General features: G+C 40.4%; 1 protein-coding gene across 3 annotated transcripts in view; it reads right to left on the bottom strand.

Moving 5' to 3' along the window:
- Window positions 1-354: 354 nt before the first annotated feature.
- MSRB3 (methionine sulfoxide reductase B3) overlaps window positions 355-22,818 on the bottom strand; it is a 167,351-nt gene continuing 144,887 nt past the window's right edge. For all 3 annotated transcript variants that reach the window (XM_053662048.1, XM_053662049.1, XM_037136028.2), the window contains 2 exons: window positions 10,910-11,007; window positions 355-2,751 (listed from right to left, as the gene is read on the bottom strand). In XM_053662048.1, the coding sequence (XP_053518023.1) occupies window positions 2,584-2,751; window positions 10,910-11,007 (266 nt within the window). In that variant the 3' untranslated portion in view covers window positions 355-2,583. The remainder of the gene's footprint in view (window positions 2,752-10,909; window positions 11,008-22,818) is intronic.

The raw sequence follows: 22,818 nt of genomic DNA, 5'->3' as shown, positions 1-22,818 counted from the left end.
AGAGGGAAAGTCCCGTGCATTTCCTACGCTAAATGGCATAACTCCCACAGATCACATACACCTCGCCATATTGACTCAGTTCATTGCACTCCATATCCTGCAAAAATAAATCTAGTGCTCGACAGCTGACATTATTGCTCACTGACATTTTAGTAATATATTTCCTTAACATAAGACAGAAATATACTGAAATTTGATACCACTTAAACTCAAAAGCAATCTGGAATTAAACCACATGCATACACCCCACTTTTTTTCTATGGATGTTACATTTTTCTTAAAGTTGATGCTGGAAAACGTGGTAGAATAAAAACTGGCTTTCCATGAAACACAGACTAAGGATTAGAGAAAGAGTTTGGTTTTTTTTTTTTTTTTTTGAGAGAAATGCTAAGCCCTACAATAAAAATGAAGGAACAAAGAGAACCCAGAGTCTCTGGGGAGAGGAAAGAAGCCCCTAACTTATCTTCCTTGTCTATCCCAACACTGTGGCTCGTGTCCAACCCGCCCGGGGGCAGGCCATCACACGTGACCGGAGTGACGTGAGAAGTGCTGTGCGCACCCCCAAGGATGGACGTCACACTGGCCGATTCCACATGGGATCGCTGGGTCACAGGGAAATGTTGGGGTTCCCTCTGTGAGCTTGGCGACGGCTTCTAGAAACGTCTGGATGCCGAGGCTCCGATGATCTTAAATTTTAAATCTCATTTCTACAGGGGAGTGAAACCTGAAAATTCCCGAGTGATCCCAGGGCCTGAGGGGAAACACCTGGGAGCCGGGGGAAGACGAGCATAACTTATCTGGAATTGCAAACTTGTAGCAAACATGACGGGGAAGAGTCACTGGGATGTCAGGGCCTCGCCAGGAAGCTGCAGGCACATGCAGGAATGTGGACATAACCACACTGACATTTCGATTTGTCACAACTTTTCATTTGCTCATTTCTGTAACATTGTCAAGTATCTCTCTTATTTTTGCTGTGGTGTGTCTAAGAAAAGACATCAATTTTCACGAGTTCTCAAAGATTTACAAAAATAATATTTTTCAAAAACTGCATCTCAGGGTTAGCATTCAAGGTTACAGACACAAAACACATCAGCCGTCCACTGCACCTTCACACCTGGCTGCAGCGATATCAATCTGTAACACCGCGGCTCAGACCCATGAAAGCCTTCCGGTGCACAATGACAGCCATCCCACCAGACTAAATGTTATACAACCGAGCAGAGCTCCTCAGAGTAAAACCAGCCATACTGCTACAAAGAAAAATTTCTGGCTCTTAGCCCAACTGTTTCCATACCAATCAGCTAACTGAACCTCCTCTCCGCTTCTTTCCATTCCGAATGCCTGGGTTTGGCCTTTGAGGCAATTAGAACCAGATCAGTTTAATTTTACAACACTGATCTTAACTGTATAGCAATACAATATTGTAATTTTGCCCTGAGAGTGTCAATTATTTTACAAATAATGTAAGTCCCAGTATAGGCATGAAGAATAGGCATGCAGAGGCTAAATGGTGTGTCTCTTGCTGCACAATAGATTAGTGTCAAGGGTGGGACTCCAGCTCCTGGCTATTTGTATTTTAACCCCCATTATCTCTCCAGGGTCCTCCTGAACCTGCGCACAAAAGTCCCTCCCTTAGGGTCCTATTTGTTACCTGCAGCACCTTGTCAGCCCTTCTGCGTGGCGCTGGCTGCGTCAGCACCAGGACTTCCTCTTTGGTCTTCTCTGCTCTCTTATTGCTGCTGCCTTGATGAAGTGCATTGTTCCCAATATTTTAGTTTACACAGTGGAATTCACCAAAATGCCCTTCCGGATGCAGCTGGTATTAGGTGTGGAGGGACGGACTTATCAAAGGCAATGGCAGGTGTTCTTCTTAGTGAACTTTGGACAAAACAGAGCTCCACATTTTACAGTTGTCTTACATTCCAATGTGTTCAATGGAAAATAAAATAAAGGCCTAACCGTGAGGTAATGTTTACTCCTCTGCCCCAATACTCAGTGCGCCCCCTCAGATCTGGCAACAATTTAACATAAGGAAAGACTTTAGACCTTCACACCCTTTTAGTGAGAATAAACGACCTTAGCTCAAACTGTCCACAAAGCTAGGAAGTCTCAGAAGACATCACTCCATCCTTATCTGTACAAATGCCTCAAGGCCGTGTGTCTTGTAGGTCTCGGGTGCCTTGCACTTCCTAGCTCTGGTGTTTAACACTGTGTAGGAGATCTCAATTTTCCCACTTGAAGACCAAGCACCTTCAGCCTCTTAACCAAGGAGGGGGTGGGAGGCAGGATCTCAAAAGAAGCTGTGTGCGTGAAGAAAATAATGCCAAATGGTGCTTAACTGGCTTATGAAGAAGTTTTACAAAGCTATCTCTGCTCGCTAAAGTTATAAACAGTTCCAGATCTAGTCAATAGCAAAATACATTGGTGGCCAGAGCCTCTGTTTAAGCAAAAGAAGAAATATATCAATAGCACAAAACTGCCCTTATATTCTTTTGAAAAAATATATCTAGGATAGACACTTTCGAATCCTGTTAATAAGCTGTGTGTTAAGTACACTTGTCCGCGTCGCACCCCTGGCCTCTACAGCTCTGTTTTGTCCGCCTGGGCTGGGCTGCCCGCCCCCCCACCCCCGGTCGCACCGCTGCTGCTGTCCGCAGGTGTGAAGGACAAGGAGGCCGAGTTTATGCAGTATCTTTTGCCAGTTGGACAGGGTCCGTCATCAAAAATGTGCCCAAGGTGAGCTCCACACTGAAAGAGAAGAGCACAATGTAAGCGAGAAGCATGTACAAAGCAGGCTTTGAGAGGAACCCCCATTAAGCGGTTTAAATGGATGACCAGCCTGTAGAGAAATGATGGAAACCATCGTGGATGATTTCTAATCTGCCTGTCAATAGCTGCAAAGATGGTTTCTGGCAGGCTTTGCACCACATGCTGAGAAGAAAAAACACTAGAATTGTACATATCAGAAATCATTTAGAAGCCACTGTATTTTTTGATCTGTGAAGTCTCTCAGCCAGCTGAAAAATGACTGCAGTAATTTTATGAATTGAGTTGACCCTTGATCTCCTCTTGTAAGAAACATGGCAGAATAAAATCTCTCCCCCCTGGCACTACTTTTGGCTTTGGATGGGTGGGTTTCAGATATGCAGAAGTCCCCTGTAAAAGATACTGTTTAACTGGCCATGACGGAGGTGATGTTTGCTTTCATGGGCAGTAAAACTTAACATCAGAGCAGCCCTGGATGTTCCTGGAACCCAGCAAAGCAATGGCAAGGCTCCACGGATTTGTCACAGTCACCAGGACTGCAAGTGTGGCCAATGGAAGCGCCACTCGGGCACGCGGTCTTTTTTCTCTGCCTTCCAACAGGTAGAGTGCCATGCTGGCTTCTTTACTGGCCTGAACCATGTTATCATGTGAAGAAGGAATAAGCTATTTAGCTCAAATCCATGCTACTGACCATCCAAAAAACTGGGGAAGGAGAAGAGGCACAGAATCTGGACAGGCAGGAGGGAAGGTTGACTTTGATAGTGTTTAAGAGAAATGTGGCCCAGAGAGAATGTCTCGAAAAAGGCTGGCTCACTGAATGAAGCCCTGCACTAACCCCTGGGCTGGTGGGTAAGGCTCCAGGAGACGATAGCATAGGTCACACTTAACCTACCCCTCACCCTTCCTCAGAGGGGATGGGGGTGAAGGATATGGAGACATTAGTGCACTGCATTCAAACAGACCATGAAAATACATCGATCGTCACGTAGCAAAGAGAGGAAAGCCTGGAGCAAATGACTTCCATTCATTCTTTTAATAAATGTTTATGGAGTGCCCGCTACATGCCAGGCACTGTCCCAGACTTTGGGGATACAGGACAATCCCTGGCCCCATGGAGCTTAAAATGTAGTGGGAGAAACAGATAATATGTACACAGGGACATAAAGGGACTGTCAAGTGTGGTGATGGAAGTAAATGCTAAGCAGAAAAAATGCGATGTGAAGTGTCGGGGATTGGGGCTGACATTTCAGGTGTGGTGGCCAGGGGTGGCTTTCCTGGCATGACTTTGGTAGAACCTGAACACAGTGAAGGAGGGGTCTCTAGGGGAAAGCGTTCTGAACATACGGAGGAGTCAAGGTTAGGGAAGAACATGAGAAAAGAGGCACAATGGGTGATTCATTCATTCTTCTCACTGCTTATATATTTGGTGTGTAAAACACATAAATTGCAAGGAAAAGAAGAGCAGGAGTTCACAAGTAAATAAAGCTAAGATACCAAATGGAGATGGTGAGAGGAAGGGAGGGACAGTGCTCACTACAATGAAAAGAGCTAGAATCTCGGTTTCCCCATTGAAAGCGCTACACTCAATTTTCGAGGGTGCTCTAGGTATATCAATAAATAGCATAAATAGCAAGTTCGACTACATGGCACTTCCATGTTAAAAGTGCATTCTTATTTTACTGCCAACACACTGTGTCAGCTTATTAAAGAACTAAAAATGAACCCTGAACTGATTTGATCTATTGCCTGGAAAATATGAAACAGGCCTAAAAAACAAATCTTGCATTATTTTACCACATTCTATGCAGGTTTAGGTAATATCAAGGCTGACAGCTCAGATTGCTTTTCCTTTCTATAAACAATTGAGGCCAAATTTTCAGGCATCAGCAGCTAAGATGCACCAGTAAAAAATACATATGCTTACCCAATGGACACAGGAAAACACCTAGTTCTGCCTGCCAAAACAGTCGGTGTGCAGGCCAGCAGGAACCGGTGCTCGCAGTGACCAGTATGTGTGCGCGTTATTGATCTCACATGCAGCTCCAGCACTTTGATCACTTGGCATCTGAGAGGTGGAGTTTTCACATAAAAGCCTCCGATAGTTTTTTGTTTTTTTTCAATGACTGAATACAGCTATCCAGGCAAAGTAAATGATATTGCCTTTATTAATCATCTCTTGGGCATATTTAGAAAACAGTTCTATTTACCTTACTCCAAAAATAAAGCACAGGATATGCTTGAAGCCATTTAGAAGTACTTGTAGGGTCTTCATTTCCCAAATCATTTGTAAAAATTCCACATTAGAATAATTTAACCTGTTGAACTGAGTTGGCTATTGGTCTGCAGTTTCATTTGCTAAATCTGGAACTAGTCTTTCGGCTAAACAGAAAGGAAAACACAGACTCTAGCTGTGCCTAATCTGGGCCGAAGACAAAGGGAAGGAGCTAGAAAGAGAAATTACAGTCAGCAAAAGGCCACAAAAGTCACCTGCAAACAACTGTAATGGGTTGGGAAGGGGTTAGGGAAATCCTCAGGAAAGGTGTAAAAATGAGAATGAAAGCATTGTCAAGCTTGCCATGAGGTGTTCTGGAAGATTCACTCCTGTCTCAGATACCAGAGGAAGAAGCAACATTTCAAAGCTTAGCAAGGAGCTCATTTACATCTGAGCCCCTGCACACCTGCCCACTCCTTGTGCCTGCAAGACCCAGAGGCCATTTTCAAGAGGGAAGCCTAACCACACAGTACCCTGTCTGCGTCCTCCAGGTACATCTAGTCTCACGTGAAAGACTGTTACCGGGATTCTTTTAAAAGTGCACAAGCCCTGAAGGCTCCTCCCTGAGAACGCACATGGAGCCCATTCTTTCCAGCTTCTACCTCTGGCCCAACGCTGGGATGATGAATGGAAGTTGTCAGTGATGCGTTGTTTCTGCAGCCGCCTGCGAGCTCTGCCCCCCCAGCCCCAGCCAACTGGCAACGTGTCGGGGTCTCTCGGCACCTGGTTGTAACTGAAACACACTAGCTGCCCGATGGGGAAATCTCAGAAACCTGCTGTTAATGATTTATTTCAGGGTAGAATCTTTGGTGTGAATTTTGAAAGTTGTTTTAAAAGGATTATGTATTTCCGTATTTTATAGGTAAAATACAGACTATGACTCTTCTAGCTCTTATTCTGAAAAAACAAAACAAAACAAAACAAAAGATAATTGTTCAAAAGAAAACATTTTCATTCCCACAAGAATCCTTTACTACCTAAGCCTCCCAGCTTACAAAAGTTGGCAACTAAAGAACCTACAGGGAACCGAGGGCAAGGACCCCCCTAAAAGTGACTGGGCATCCAACTTAGCATAATTCTTTAAAACCAGACTGCAATTCTCACTCGTGTGCATAAGAAAACAAATAGTGCATTCAACATAGTGACATCCTTCTGCACCGATGCGTTCCCAACTGTCCCGGGGCGGGGGGTTCTCCCCGCTCTTCCTAGGATGTTTGGGGCTTTATTATTGTCATTTTCTCATAAGTGTTTGATCTACAAGATGAAGTAGTTTCAAAGCGGGGCTTTTACACTTGGGCACGTGGGGCAGGATGGGAAGGAGAAAAGTGTTTTAAGAAGAAGAGCAATTTACTTTGCCAGTAGTATCCTGTTTTCTCCCACTGTTATTGAAGACACTTGTGTATAAGTAGGGCTCTTTTCCTCTGTGCTTATGATATTAATCTTTTGCCAAGGAAATGATTATAAAGTCACCAGTTTAGCATTATGATTTTACTGAAAGATCAAGAAAAAGAGAGATGGGCTGTGAGTCTGAAACCCTATTGTAACACATGGGTATCTTTAATCATCAGCAATATACGAGTTGTCATCTGCAAAAGATTAATAAGGTTTGGGGTTTTACCAAAAACTGTTTAACTTTTGGAAAATATTTTGTATAGGTAGATATTTACCTTTCTGTTGATTTGGCTGAGTTAGAACAAACAAATAATGATCTAAAACAAATTTCAGGGGCTCTACCATAGATCCAAGCAACAATAGCAGCTGTCACAAATAGATTCCAACGTGAGTAAACTCTGGGATCTGATGGTTTCCTTAAAGATTACTACAAAAAGTTATGTGATTTATTGGTCTCCCATTTGCTTCAGATGTAGAATTTTGATCTGAAGAAAGAAGTATTTCCAGCAGGGACTTACTTCTCTGAACTACAGCTTAAACCACTCAAATCTTACGTCTTTGCACTGAATTTAAACTCCCAACAAAGCATTAACGGGCTGGGATTGGAGGATTAGGGAGGCACTGCCAAACAATTATCCCCAGTGGTCAGTGAACCTGGAATAGCAGCAATGTATTTTATCACTAACGGAAAATGTAAACTAAATAAAATTAAGGAAAAATTTTTGTAATGGGAAATTGTTAGGAAATTGCCATAATCAGTGGAAAGGTAAGTGTGCCCACCAAAAGTGGGCAAATTTAAGATAAAGATCGTCCTTGGAAGAGATAACTGGAAGGTAACTCCTCAATTCAGGAGACAGAACAGTAAGAGAAAACAAATAGGGTTATAACAAAAATCGGAATGTGAAAGTCGCCTGCTCCCCCCGCCAGCAGGAATCCTGAGGGCGCCCATGAACAGCCTCCGCCGCTTGCTCGTTTTCTGTGCTGTGAACTTAAAGATCAGGCCATGTGCTGCGCTCCTCACACAGCAATTCTTACAGAAAGACCTTATTGCAATATTCCTCTGAAAAGTGGTGATAGCACTGAGTCAAGCTTAACTTTCTCAATAAAAGTTTACTAAAATATTATTACTTGAGAAGTCACTGGACACGTGGGAGAACTACAATGTGGTGCAAAGAGGTGGCAGGTCAAGGTTCCCAACACGTTTGCAAGTTCTACCCAAGTATGAGGACTAATTCACTGCATGGTGTGATGATGTGATCGATACCACAATAATAATAAAAAAAAAAAACGAATAGGAATTCTAGTACTACAGCAAGCATTAGGGACCAAGAGATTAAAAAAAAAAAAAAAATCGCCACATTGCCAACCAAGCAGGTTGAATCTACCAGTTTCATCCACGGAAGCTCAGTTCATTTGTACAAGACAGCAGCAAAAGGCTCTTCCTGTCTAGGGGCTGCACCTTCACTACAAGGAAAGGAGTACCCCACATAACAGGTTCAATCGAGAATGTCTACAAAATGCTAACAGCATCTAGCAGATTCTTCAAAATACAAACTATAATATAGTCCTGCAATCCACTCCGGAGAAAGAACCAGACTTGTGAATTCAAAATACAACAAGAAATCTGGAAAGAGAAGAAGCAAATCGGAGAAGTTTCCCACATCCAATCATATCAAAAAGGAAACAAAACAAAACAAAAAGATGGGAGAAGTTGAGATGAGGAAGAGTCTAGGTAAACTGAAAGACTAGAAGGCAAAAAGAAGATAAACTGATAATGAAAGAATCAGAAACTAGGAAGTAAAATACAAGTGGTTACCTCTAGTATGGAAACCATTAAAGCAGTTTTTAAAGTGAAGATAAAAAGGACAAATGAAAAAAGAGAAAAGAGAAAACTAAAGAGAAATGTAAAACAAAAGGAAAATAAACACGTGTGTGAAACACACATTAAAAGACAAAAGTAACTGGTATGAAAGGTCCTCACCACCCTTTAGTTCAGGGAGCCACCGCTGCACTCGGAGCAGACACTCCACCCTCTGTTCATATGGGGAAGAGTCCAGCAAACGTCGGCGCTCTGGGGGCTGAAACCGATTATTTTCTATAAGGAGCCTACCTCACAAAGCATGTGTTTTCACATGTGCCTTAGGGGAAGAAATTTCCTCTTCTCTTTAAACTTAAGACTTTTATTTAGGAAAAGAATACTTTTTAAATATGAGAAGTAAAGGTGGTGGAAACAGAAGCTGAAAGAACCGGTGTCAGTTCTTCCCCCAGCTGTTACTCTTCACCCAGATAACGTAGTAATGATCACCGGGCCTTTAACCAAGGGCCGAGAGCTCTGCCTGGGTCAGCTTGATGTCCTTTTATGAATTCTGTCTACTTTGGACACAGTTTGTGGGTTTCATTTCTCTTTGGTCACCTTCATGGTATTTCCTTCACCACCACTCATGTTATCTCTCTGACTAGCAAAAAGAAAGGAAAAGTTTATTTCAACTGTGAATTTTGAGAATCACAAAGCCATCAGAGAGTAGGGCCTTCATGAACGCTATCTTACACCTCACTTTTTTCTATGTCTTTTTTATTTGGTTTTCATGAGACTCAACATTTGAAAGTGGGTTCTAAGTGAAAAAGGTGAGCAGCAGTCATACAGCAGCCTTAAGGCAGCCTGAAGGAAGGAAAGAAGGAATGGAGGGAGGGAAAACTATTAGTTTTAAAATAGGCTTCCTTAAGTATTATGTAGGTTCCTAAGTTACAAATTACTAGGTATCCTCCAACCAAGTTACTATTTTGTCAAGTATATGTTGTGGGTAGATAGTCATAATTTGTTTTTGTGGCAGTTATAAAAATATCAATTAAAATTCAATTAGATTCTAAACTGAATTGAATTAAAGTACTGCTGGGGAATAACAGGATATTTTTCTTCTTATTTCAGTGTGACTCTTTACTGTCTATCCATCTCTCCATCTGTCTGTCCATCCATCTAAGCATCACAGAAAGCTCTAGAGCCAAACACCCAAATTTCATCTCAACTCTGCCACTGAAATCTACATAAAATTACATGAGTATAATTGTCTTCCTTGTGCCTCAGTTTCCTCAACTGTAAAATGAAAGAAAATGACAGTATGTACCTAAAAAGGTTATTGTGATTGTTAACCAGAGGATCTTTTAAAAATGCTGATGTTCAGGACTTAGCAAACAATTAAATTAGAATCTCGGGAGGTGAGACCCAGCCTTACAATGTTCCATTATCTTGCTCAGAGACACATATCTGAGAACCAAGAGTGAACTTAAACTGTGACTTGGATAAAATAAGAAGTCTGCTTTTCAAAGGAGAAAGTAGCTCTCATACCTGAAAAGAGTAAACTTGCCAGCTTAATAAAAAAAAAAAAGAAAACAGAAATTCATCAGATGGTTAGGGTCGAACCATCTCCCTCCCCACTTGGTAGTAAATAAGCCACCTACTCCCTAAACTCTTGTGCCTGATAGAGGGGGTTAAACGGCAAGTAGAAGAATGATGAGGGAGACCTATGTGGCAATCACTTTGCTATTGCAGCTGCCTGATGTACCCCCTTTACCTCTGATACATGCAACAGACAACCCTCAACAAAATACTTTGTAGTATCAGTGAGTTTCAGTGTCACAATAATCAGGCTTTGCATTGTACTTACAGAAGATAAGAATAGGACTACCTACTATAGAATAGAATGTGTGGCTGCTCTTCTTCTATGTGCAAGAAGGTTCTGGCAATGTCTCTACATTTAAGCACAAAACACCCACATATTCAAGTCTCTTGAGTGGGATGACAGATTAACTATTTTTGTCTCCTCCTCAACACATGCTCATTTTCTGTTTTACAGCCAGCAGAGTAAATCTGGTGAGAGCAGAGTAAAGGAACTAACTACAAAATCCCTGGAAATGAGGATAGGTCTATATTCTTGGAGAAGCAGAGAAGAACGTATTCCATATTCTCATTCTGTGCCCATACAGCCTACCATCAAACGTTCTGTTCCTACTGCCATTCTCCTTCCTCCTGTCTCACAACCACCCAGGGAAAGCTGTTTCTGGGAAAGCTCTAGTCACTGTGCTTGGATCATTACCATTAGAGGTAAGACGACTGAACAATGAGTGCACAGAATCTCAGGGAGAGGAGGATGACCAAAATAAACATCAGATTACCTAAGGCCACAGGATGAAATCTTCACATGCCCTCAGAATAGGGCATTCCCCACTGTATTGAGTCAAGTGGCAATGTTTTTCCTCCCAATGATTTTGTCTCATGTTGAAGCCAGTGCCTGACCTGTAATTGGGCTTGCTAGACATTTGAAGATTCAGATACCATAAAGACTTCATAGACACTTCATTGTGGTTGTCTTCCCCGTTTGTGATCACTAGGCTTTAGTTGCTGTATTTAGCAAAACCGGGAGAATTGGAAGTGTTTGCAATGCAGAATGAGCCTCGGCTTTTCAGGTGGGGTTAACTGACCTGAGAGCAGCTTGTTTCCACCCTGTGCATCCCGTAGGAAAAGTCATCTGTAAATGTGATAGCGTCTGAGCTGATCACATCATGGAAGGAAGGCCAACCTAGGGCAGAGAAGGCACAAAACAGAGAGGAGAGATACAAAGTCTTGGGTTAGAATGCAATTTGGAGGAAATACTAAGCAAAGGATGGACATCTTTAGTGTATGCATCATGCTTACCTTTTTCAACCTGGAAAAAAAATGTCAAAAGGTGAAAGCGAATATATTTTGCAACAGTGCAACTACTTTTTAAGAATAACCTTTTCCTCGCATTCAGATTATAGCTGCATTGGGATTTTTTTCTTTCTCATGAGACATTCTCAGACCATTTGGTAGTTTTCTGGAACATCCCTGGACTTACAAAGCTCCCTCAAACCACCTTTTCTTATCTCTCTTATCTTTAGGGTTGCTGGGCACAGCCCCAAAGCACTATGAGCCTTACAATGTGCTGTTTCCCAAACTACAATCCAATTGGTGTGGCTTTTAACTTTCCAATTATGCCACACCCCTCTAGGAAGCATGCTTTTTCATGACTTGGTTTGGGTGGTTAAAATACTAAAAAATGAATATCCTGGTGCTTCCATCTTAATTTAACTTCTCAGGATGGTGGTATCTGGAAAGCATTGCTTCTATCTATTTTACAGGCGAGAGGCTTGCCCACTTCATAGGAGAGTTGTCGAACAGCGTTCTTCAGCATTTCTGGACAGCACCTTCTCTCGAATAGCGTTTTGTTCCAATTTTCACTTATTCTAATGATTTTTAAAATATGCGCACAGCTATAAGAAACTCAATGGTAAATGGACCATAAGATTGTACAAACGTTTATGAGTATAAAGTCAGGTTTTATGTTCAGTACTTATGGACCATAAGATTATACAAATGTTTATGAGTGTAAAGTCATGTTTTATGTTCAGTACTTATAGGCATGTTTTTACATGTTTCCAGAAAATATGTCGGGAGTTACTGAACTGAAACCTGCACCCCCAAAATGATGAAAGAGGTGCAATGTCGCTGAATTGCTGGTGCATTTTTTCTTTTACGGAAGCCAAATTTATTCCTGCAGAAAGGAGGAAACTCTTTAAAAACATGGTGCTTTGTTTTAATACACTTATTGAAGGAAAACAGAATGCAAACTTCACAATACCATTCCCAGTTTTAAACAAAACAAATTAGTTCAGGCCAGATTTTCCTAAGGAACTCTGCTAAGCCCCCTGTCCCGCTCAGCAACAACACAGCTGTCACTGTCGGTGCTGGGTTCAACCCCAGACTTGGCACTTTCCTGTTCCTTCGTTTGAGTTTAAGATGACTGCAAATCATCAGGAAGACCTTGCCCTTCTAGTTATAACATTTCACAAAAATTAATTATGCCAAGATACACCGGCATTCGCTACAAAACTCAAATTTCCCTATTCCAAATTCTAGAGAGAATCTGAACATATTTTAGGCTGCAGTATTTAGTTTATGATGATTATGTGACACATTTAGGTGTTCTTTGCTCAGTGCCAGAAGTGACAATTCCTAGTAAAGAGAGGTTTAATGTATGTTTGAGGACACTGAAAAATAATTTATGTGTGAAAAGAAAGAACATTCAGTATTTTTTAACCTTACGTGTCACAGTTCATTTGACTGTAGCTTACAGCAACTAATATTATGGGTGGACATAATTGATTTGATAGAAAACAGGTAAAAAATTAGGAATGTTATTTTATTTTTAGTTTCCCATAAAGCTGCCTCTACCCTCTCCACACATATTTTCCTATTTGTAGAATTAAAAATAGGTACAGATAAATTATATATACATATACGTAAATTATATTTGTGTGTGTGTGTGTGTATATTCCCCCTCCCACACTACCCCGGCATCATATATAATTTATCTTGTTCTATGTATCTCACTGGATTTGTGATTCATTTGTTTTCATGCTTTCCACTATGACTAGGTGGTGAGTACTTTGAAGGCAGAAGCTGAACTCACTGACCTGAGTATTCTCATTACCTGTCATAGAATACAGCACAAAGGCGCAGCTCAAACGTTTTTAAAAATGATTTTCAATGAGCCTTAAACAAAAAAGTGGGATGAATAATTATGGTACATCAGAGAGTTTCACAGGAGAGAGAAAATATAATCATACTCCTTAGTTTACGACTAGATTAAGAAATATCAATGCTGGCTTCTCACTGGAGTAGGCAACTTGGTTCATCATTACATTAAAGGCTCTCTGTGTAGGTGAAGTAGACTTATGTATTAGGATGGTAAAAACATGAAGATTATTTAGGTCACTCACTTACAGGGTTTGGGGGGAGGGCGGGGAAGCATCAGTCCCTTGCCAATGTATCAGTGTAGAATATGGGTAGTCTGGCTTTAGTCTAGGGCTCTCTTCTTATGTTCCACTTTGTTCCTCAACAAAAGGAGGAGCGGTCATTAACCTGAACACTCGAGCAAGAAGAGGGTGGCAGGTTTTAAGCAATATGCTTAGGGCCATGTCTGGATTAGCTGGTAGTTACAGCATTCCACTTACAGGCCTTGGTAAAGCAGGTACGAATGCACGCTACACAACACTGATTCTTTTACCTCCCAATGACCAACCTGTTCACAGGGAAAATCCAGTGACGTAATCTAGTTTGGGACATATTTTTGATTCACTTATCTGAAACAACCACAAAGGCTTAGAAGTGCACCCTTAGACATTAATACTGAGAAAACTCTTCATTCTGCTGGGGTTTCTTAATACTAATCTTTCCTCATAATTGTGAATCATTGCCGACTAAAGATACTGGGAAGGAACGTGAACTACTTTCAAATGAGTTATTAAACCATATAGCTATACATTTTGTAACCATGAATTAAGTATTTATAGAATTTTCGACAAGACTATGTCCAAGAACATAGTAGAGGTTCTTGAAAGATTTCAATGTTTCTGAGAAAACTGTTGACACTTGAATAGTTTATCTGTTGTTTGCTAAGGCATTGTTTAAACATTGGAAAAGCCTCTTTAAAAAATTTCATAACTTTCCCCAATTCACACAGTGTCCCTTTTCACTATATTAGAAATGTAGTTTTCATTTCAAGATGGAATATTCAATTCATCACCCAAATCTTAATTAGTGGAGATTGACAAGGGAAACCAAGGTGAAGACTATCACCCGTGTGATGGAACAAACACATTTCAAAAGAAAATCATGGCCAACTTCACCAATAAGGTGAACACAGGAGAATGCTGAGTTCTTTTTCTAGGGTCTCTCAAAAAAGTGCAGCTATACAGAAAGGGACTCCATCAGAAAGGTAAGTCCTTCTTGACAGCCCAACTAAGAGGGCCCTTCACCCAGGAATAGATTGTCTTATGGTGGGGAAGGCACAGTGATGACAGCACTTTGAAAGCGGAATTCCCTCATCATGTGAAAATATTTAAAGGAGGAACTCTTCACCGCTGTAAAAATCCTCAAAGGAAACCCTGCCCCCACTCCTAATAATAAGGAAAGTGCTTCAAAGGGTAATAGGCAAAGACTGAAGCAATCTGGGTCTTGTTGAGAAAACTATCTTGAGCAAAGGTTGGGGGGGGGCTGTTTATGTCAGTTTTGACATTAAAGAAAGATCATCCATCCTCCTTTCTTTAGGATTTCCCTTTTGGTCTTCTCATCTAACAAAACATTATTAGTTTTGGATGCATTCCATGGACTTTCTAAGAGAAAAGCCGATTGAAAACCTGTATAAACAGTTGGCTCACCCCACCCCCAACACATCCCTTTGTTTCTACTAGATGAGGTTAGATTTGGGTGTATTATCAACTGTACTCTTAAAGATAATAGGCTATTATCATCAACAATATCTTACATGCAATAAATAGCTTCTCCCCTCAAAGAATTCTCATTTCTGGATATTAAATAAATACAGGTACTACAACTAAAGTGGACAAGCTGGAATATGGCAGTTCTGCCTCAATTTTTTCCAACCATCAGGCCAAAGTAATCTGCAGACATAACTTAATACTGCTGGTATAGTGTAAGGTAAATCCAGAATATATTCATTTACATCTCAAATGTAAGAGCAAGTGATCCTATTAATTATAACATTAGATTCTCAGTGCTTGCTACCATCTACACTAAAATGAATTTTTTAAATTATAATAGAATTATTCCTTCTCACTCATTAAGTGCTTGAATTTAAGCTACTCTGAGTCTAGTTGAACCCGTAACCGAATAATGACACAGTGCTTCACAAGTAGTGTTCTGTTGGAAATTTTTAACTGTTTCACTCCAACTGTCTCCTGAGAAAAAGTCTCCAGCCCAAACTTGCCCTGCTTCCAAAAATATTTGAAGTTGTTAAAACTAGCAACAAATTATAAACAAGCTGAAGCCAATTCCATCTGTGCCATGTTTTAAAAAATGCGGTCCTCATTCCCCTGCTCTTCATTTAACAAGGACTGCTACCCACACAGCTTCACTTCCCCCACATCCTCCCAAACCCCCAAAGAAAAACTAGAAACCTGGGTTAGCCGGCTACATGACCCATCAGCAGAACACAGCAGAAAGTATTCATAACCAAAGAATTCATCGAATTGCAATGTAATTTAAAATATTTTGTTATCTTCAAATGCAAAGTAGATTTAATCTAGTGAATCCAAGTTGGGCTTAGGTGATAGTTTAATAATGACAGTGTACGTTGCAGTCTGGTTTTGGTTAAACCAGCTGGTGACTTTGCCGATCTGTATTTTTGTGTGTGTTACCAATTCTCACAGCTCTGTAATTCCAGGACCATGTTTCAAACTGTGTAGCTTTTAATTTCTCTGAAGCCAGAATCTGTTAATCTCACTACGACAACTCACCTTATTAGCTACTATAAGCCAAATAACAAAACTCTCTCTGAAGTCCCCCTGCTAAAAATAATTGTTTGAAGCTTAGAGCTCTGATTCTTGACAAATTATTCACTGCAACTGACACTTCATGTATAACTTTTCTCATTTTTAAAAGGATGATTCTTTACTCCCCCTGAAAAACCCAAAAGTTTAAGTAGCAATCAACCAAATACATGCATGCAGTAGAAAATCAAATACTGCAAGATGACTCAATGAATTACTCCCTTTCACTTCTCTGCACCCCTACAGACAACCATGTGAAAAGGATCTTGGTTTAATTCTGAACAAGTATGCTTATGCTGCTATCTCTTCATTCCTTCGTTTTAAATCTGCATTGTCCAATCCAGCTGCTGTGCCAGCCACATGTCGCAGTTTAAATTAATTAAAATTAAATAAAATTACATTTTTATTTCCTCAACAGTCTCAAAAGTCACGTGTAGCTAATGGCTACTCTCTTAAACAACACAGATACAGACACGGAATATTTCCATGATCATTTCCACAGATACAGCAATGTCCACCATTGGACAATGATGTTTTAGACAGCATAAACTGATTCCCTCTTGTGAACAATGAACATTCACTATTCCTACTTACTCTCATCTTCCATTGCCCTTTCAATTGATAGTTATATTATTTTAATTCTTAATCCATTTGGTAATGTCTGCTCCTTGAGCTAAAATGTAAGTTCAGTAAGATCCAGGAGTCTGTTTCATTCACCACTGCATTGCCAGTCACTTAAAACAGTGCCTGTGACATAAGAAGTGTTGCAAAAAACTATCTGAAGAACAAATGAATGTATGATTATCCTAGAGCTTACTATCATGTGCCTCTCCACTCCTAAGACCTCCCTAGCGCCCTGACCCTCCCTCTCCCACTCCTCCCCCACACTCCAGTGCCCAACCATCACTAAGTCGTCCATGCTTTTACACAGACTGATCCTAAGGAGTGGACATTAGTAACCAGCATTCACGTCATTACGGCAGTATCCAGAGCTAAAAAGACCTGGGGTTCTACCTCCTTCTCCAGCCGTCCAATTGGCTGTCTAAAGGCAAACAGATTTTCCTTTTTTTATACTGCACCATGTGTTAAAAGGCACATCATATTTTCTCTTGGCCTTTGTTTGAACCATGACTTTACTATACAATTTTACAAAATCTTCTGTATTTCAACATTTTAATTTTTAATTACAAATATTTCAAACATATGCAAAAGTATACAGAATACAGGGTGGAGCAAAAGTAGGTTTACAGTTGTTTATATGAAAAAATAATATAATTAATAAATAATAATAGAAGAAGAAACTCTGTGTTTTATGTGCTCACAACTGTAAACCTAATTTTGCCCCACCCTGTATAATAGGTATTCATGATTCAACAAATATTAGGCATCCAGATTTAAAAGGTAATAACATTTTTTCTATAGTTGTTACAGATTTTTCTCTTTTTCTAAGAAAATAAAATGTTAGAATTGCAGCCGGATCTGCCTCCAATCTTTTCCCATACTCCCTCGCCTGCCGCTGCCCCAAAGATAATTGTTTATGCACCATTCCCACACTTGTTTCATTTACTTTCTACGCATGTCTATATCCATTAACAATATAAAATGTTTAAGATTTTATATAAAATGACATTGTATCACAAGTATCTTTTGGCAGCTTATTTTTTCACATCATTCACAGTTTGTTTTTATAATATCTCCTTATTTTATATTAAAATATTTTAAATATTGACATTTGTTACTGAATTAGACTAGATTAGAGTTGTTTTGTTTGAGTTTTTCTATTATTCTCTAAAATAGCTCTGCCTCCTCTGGGGCAAGTTTTCTCTTTATCTTGGTCTTTTGCCTTTCATTTTTCTGGTCTTCTTTATATATCTCTGGTGATCCTTGATCGATCATTTCTATTTATGCAGCTGATGTAAGTTTCCTCTAACATTGGATATGTGAGGGTCTGTTTCCTCAGTGTGTTTGAACTTTGAAAAGCTGGCTGGGGACTTCTGGCCAAGATGGAGGAGTAGGTGGCAATACTGTACCTCCTTACACAACCAAATTTAAGGACAACAAAGATTCAGAAACAAAAACACAACCAGAACAGACAGAAAATTGAACTGTACCAAGGTCTGACAACAAGGAACCATTCATGCAGACCTTTAAGAGGGGCGGAGTCGGCAACTGGTGGAGAGGAGTCCCGGCAGGAAGAGGCGGTAGTTGGCGACCCTGGCGGGTGCAGAGGGAAACCCAGTGAGGCTCTCAAGGTGGCCAGCTGACCAGGGAAATACATTTGCACACAGATAAACCAGGCAAAAACAGGCAGTGAGACAGACCACTCAACCCAGGGCCCCAGTGATGGGAAATAAAGCCTAAAAGCACTGATTGGAAAAACTTTTGGGGATGGAGGTGCTGGGAGAGGCTCCCGGCTGGGAACTTTCCTCACAGGAAAGTTCACTGAGGAGACCCACAGGGTCCTAGAATGTACATGTGCCCACTTACACGGAAACCAGCACCAGAAGGGCCCAATTTGCTGTGGGAAGTGGCAGAGGGGACCGATATCCAAGAGAGAGCCCAACAAACGCCATTGCTCCCTCTCTGGCTCTGCCCCCAGTCATAACCCAGCGACTGGGTTGCCCCACCCAGGTGAACACCTAAGTCTCCGCCCCTCATATGTAATGGGCACAAACAGACCAAAACATTATGGCTCCAGCAGAAGAACAGCTCAAAGCCCCAGAGCCAACACTTTTAAGTGACCAAGAGATAGCCAAACTAACAGATGCACAGTTCAAAACACTGGTGATCAGGATGTTCACAGAACTGGTTGATTTTGCTTCCAAATTAGATGAAAAAAATGAAGGCTACACTAAGTGAAATGAAGGACAATGCACAGGGAACCAATAATGATGGGAAGAAAACTGGAACTAAAATCAATTAAGTGGACCAGAAGGAAGAAAGAAACAACCAAACAGAAAAGAATGAAGAAACAAGAATTCAAAAAAATGAGGAGAGGCTTAGGAACCTCCAGGACAACATTCCAACATCTGAATTATAGGGGTACCAAAAGGGGAAGAGGAACAGCCACGAGTAGAAAAGTTATTTGAACAAATAATAAAGGAGAACTTCCCCAGTCTGGCAAAGGAAATAGACTTCCAGGAAGTCCAGGAAGCTCAGAGAGTCCCAAAGAAGTTGGACCCAAGGAGGAACACACCAAGGCACATCATAATTATATTAGCCAACATTAAAATGAAGGAGAGAATTCTAGAACCAGCAAGAGATAAGGGGACAGTCACCTACAAAGAAGTTCCCATCAGACTGTCAGCTGATTTCTCAAAAGAGACCTTGCAGGCAAGAAGGGGCTGGAAAGAAGTATTCCAAGTCATGTAAGGCAAGGACCTGCATCCAAGATTGCTCTATCCAGCAAAGCTTTTATTTAGAATGGAAGGGCAGATAAATTGCTTCTCAGATAAGGTCAAGTTCAAGGAGTTCATCATCACCAAGTCCTTACTATATGAAATGTTAAAGGGAATTATCTAAGAAAAGGAAGATAAAAAATATGACCAGTGAAAGGACAGCAAACTCACAGTTATTAACAACCACACCAAAAACAAAAGCAAACTAAGAGGACAGCTAAATCAGGAGCAGAACCATAGAAATGGAGATCACATGGAGAGTTAGCAACAGGGGAGTGGGAGGAGGAGAAGGGGGAGAAGGTACAGAGAATAAGTAGCATAGATGGTAGGTAGAAAATAGATAGGGGGGAGGGCAAGAATAGTATGGGAAATATAGAATCTAAAGAACTTGGGACACATAGACATAAACAAAAGGGGAGAATGGTGGGGGTGTGTGCAGGGTGGAGGGGAATGAAGGGGGAGAAATAGGACAACTGTAATGGTATAATCGATAAAATATATATTTTTTAAAAAGCTGTCTGGAAGCTCTGGCAACATTGTCATCATTTGCTGGTAGACAAAGGTTTGTCCTCGGGTTCCCTGAATACCTGATTGGGGGATGGTGTACTCTGGAATACCACACCTCAATAGCAGCCCCCAATTCTCCCAAATGGGTTGTTTAACATCTTAAGAGAACAGTGTTCCAGTTACTTTGTTTTCTTGAAATTGATGATCTGTCATTCTTAACATGAAAGTGAGGAAGGTGGTGGGGGGATGTACAAGAGGGTACAAAGGCAGATAAATCGTGATGGAAGGAGACTGAACTTGGGGTGGTGAGCACACAATACAATATACAGATGATGTATTACAGAATTATACACCCAAAACTTACAGAATTTCATTAAAATCACCCCAATAAATTCAATTTAAAAAATAAAAAAATTGAAACTATACATTAAAAAAAGAAAAGTAAGAAAGATGTAAAACTGGTTTAACTGTTCTTTAGACTTTGAGTTCAATACCTTCTTGTTAGTCCCCTACCCCACGCACTTTCGCTCTTGACAGTTCTGCACTGTGAGCCTCTTCATAATCCTGCCCAGCATCTCTGCAACAGTTTGGGCTACAGTTTTCTTTAATCAGTCATACTCATTCATCTACTTCCATCCTTTTTTTTTCTTGGAAAAATTCATTAAAATTTCTTGCCTGCTCGAGACCCCATGCCACCCTCACTCCAATACTCTTTGCAATGTGTTCCTTCTTCTTTCCCCCTTCCCCCTTCCTCGCCTTCCTCCTCCTCTTTTTTTTTTTCTTCCACTCACTTTAAAGCAGTCCCTGGGGAGAGAAAGAAGCAAATAAGTATGCTCTGTCTATCACTTTGGATAAGATGCCAACATTTCTTTTTAATAAACTGCAGATTTTACTCTCTTAATCTAATATTTTATGGGAGGAAGTAACAGACTTTGGGCTTTATTATTATTTACCTTACTGACAAAAAATACCAAAACAATGTAAGGCTTAACAGCTTCAACTGGCTCAGATTTGACTCTGTTTAAAAAGTGATTATGGGCCAAAGTGTATGGGATTAACACTTACATCACGACACCCAGAATGGCCTCTGAGTTAAGATGGGTGGACGTCAGGATGGACTTTTCCCTGACTAGTTCGGTGGAAAAAATTTCTGGGACTGCTTCTCAACACTGAATTTGACTGTCGGATACAGTGTGAGTACTGCGTTTCTGTTCTCCTGCAGTTGCAAATATGAGGACAAGTATTCCCCTAAATGCTGATGACATAATTTCATTACTGCAAACAAGCAACAGTCTCAAGAGGCAAACTATTCCAGTCATGAAAACAGTTTAACAGTCATAATGACAAAAAGAAAATCATTGGTTTTGGCAAACATTTTCCCATTTTTCCTTCAGCTTTATTAACCAGTACCTCAAATAAAAAACAGTGCTTAAAATACTTAATCTTAAAAAGCAGGGAGTTTGAAAAAACTTTATATATGTGTATATATATATATATATATATATATATACACACATATGTAAGTTAGCACAGATCTATAGACTCTAAAAATTCACAGATAAGAAATGCTAGTAAAATTTAAGTGCAATATACAATTCAAGCATTAATTTTACTTTGGCTACTAGTTACCTTACTCTTTCATCTCTTTGTCAAAGTAACTCCAGTAGTTCTAAGTGGCAGTGGCCATTTAGATGTCATGTTGATGAGGGGCCAGCCAAAGGCATTTAAGCAGACTAGTAACATGATCAGACTTATGTTTTAGGAAGATGGCTCTGGAAGAAGCTGGGGGATGGGGGATAAGGAGAAGGACGGAAACAAGTATGCCAGATGGAAGACCACATATGGGAACAGAACTGATGAAGCTCTGAATGAAGACATTTGCGATGGGACTGGAAAGGAGGGGAGAGATGGAGAGAGTAGCATTTTTTGATTCTGCTGACTGAGGTACCTGTGGGGAGTGAGGGAGCAGGACAGCATACTAGGTTACCAGCTGGATTATGCTAATCATACATTTATTTTCCAAATTTAGACAGAGAAACTGTCTAAGAGGCAAAGGAATATTTGGGCTCAAAAGTGAGACCCTGGCTAAAGATACAGATGTGAAAGTCATCAGAGTATAGAAGACAGTAAGGTTATGGATGAGGATACGCAGGAGGCAAATATACATAACCAGAGTGGAGGGCCACTCTGGTTAGGACAAATACTTAAAAGGTAAGCTGAGGAATAAGAGTCAGTGAAGGAAAATAAAAGAGAACATTTCAAGAAATAGGAGGACAGAGTACCAGGACAGAGTTAGACAGCAGGCAGCGGTGACATAAACTACAGAAAGGACAAGTCAAATAAGATCTGGAAGGAGACTGCTGAATTTAACAATGAGAGGATCTGCAGGACTTCAGAAAGAGCCACTGAATGAGATGATGACAGAAGCTGAGCTCTGCTGGGTTGAAAGGTATATGTGAAGTGGAGTGAACAAATGTCTCCCCTTTACAAAACCTGCTGGGAAGGAAGTTAAACTAGCTCAATGGCTGTAATGATGCTCGTGCTAAGATATTTGGATTCTGGGAGTCCCTCTCACTGACCTCACCTTTTCCTGTTTTCTAAAGTGTTTAAAATGTTACAATATTACTTTTTTAATGGAACATAAGCAATAAAATGAGCACTATGAAAATATTTGGACATGTTAAAAAATCTTAAGTATTACTCAAATGCTCCTTAGGATATTGAACAAAGGCTATATTTGAAGAAAGACTAGATGACTAAAATAAAATTCCATCCTTGGAATCTTTTTGATCTTCTGTTTATTTTTAAATTGTTTGTTGCTGTTGTTCATAATATCTTCTAGTCTACCAAATTGTGAGTTGTGTGTAATGTTTTAAATGACCACAGTAATCTCTTTGCTTTTACGTACAAAGTAGGTGCTCAATAAATGTGGTTGAAAAAATGAATTCAGAGCTTTAACTCTAGGTCAGGTCCCCTGTCAAGCATGTTCACAGCAACCAGTCCTTTCTCATCAAAGCATGTATCACAATTTGCAATTACTTACTTATATGGGTAATTTTTAGTTAATGTCTGCTTCTCTCACTAAGCCCCATGGGACTATGATTGCTTTGTTTA

The sequence above is a fragment of the Artibeus jamaicensis genome, unplaced genomic scaffold, assembly GCF_021234435.1.
Source record: "Artibeus jamaicensis isolate MK-2021 breed Jamaican fruit bat unplaced genomic scaffold, CSHL_Jam_final contig_233, whole genome shotgun sequence".
Classification (NCBI taxonomy): domain Eukaryota; kingdom Metazoa; phylum Chordata; class Mammalia; order Chiroptera; family Phyllostomidae; genus Artibeus; species Artibeus jamaicensis.
This window is presented reverse-complemented; position numbering and strand designations above follow the sequence as displayed.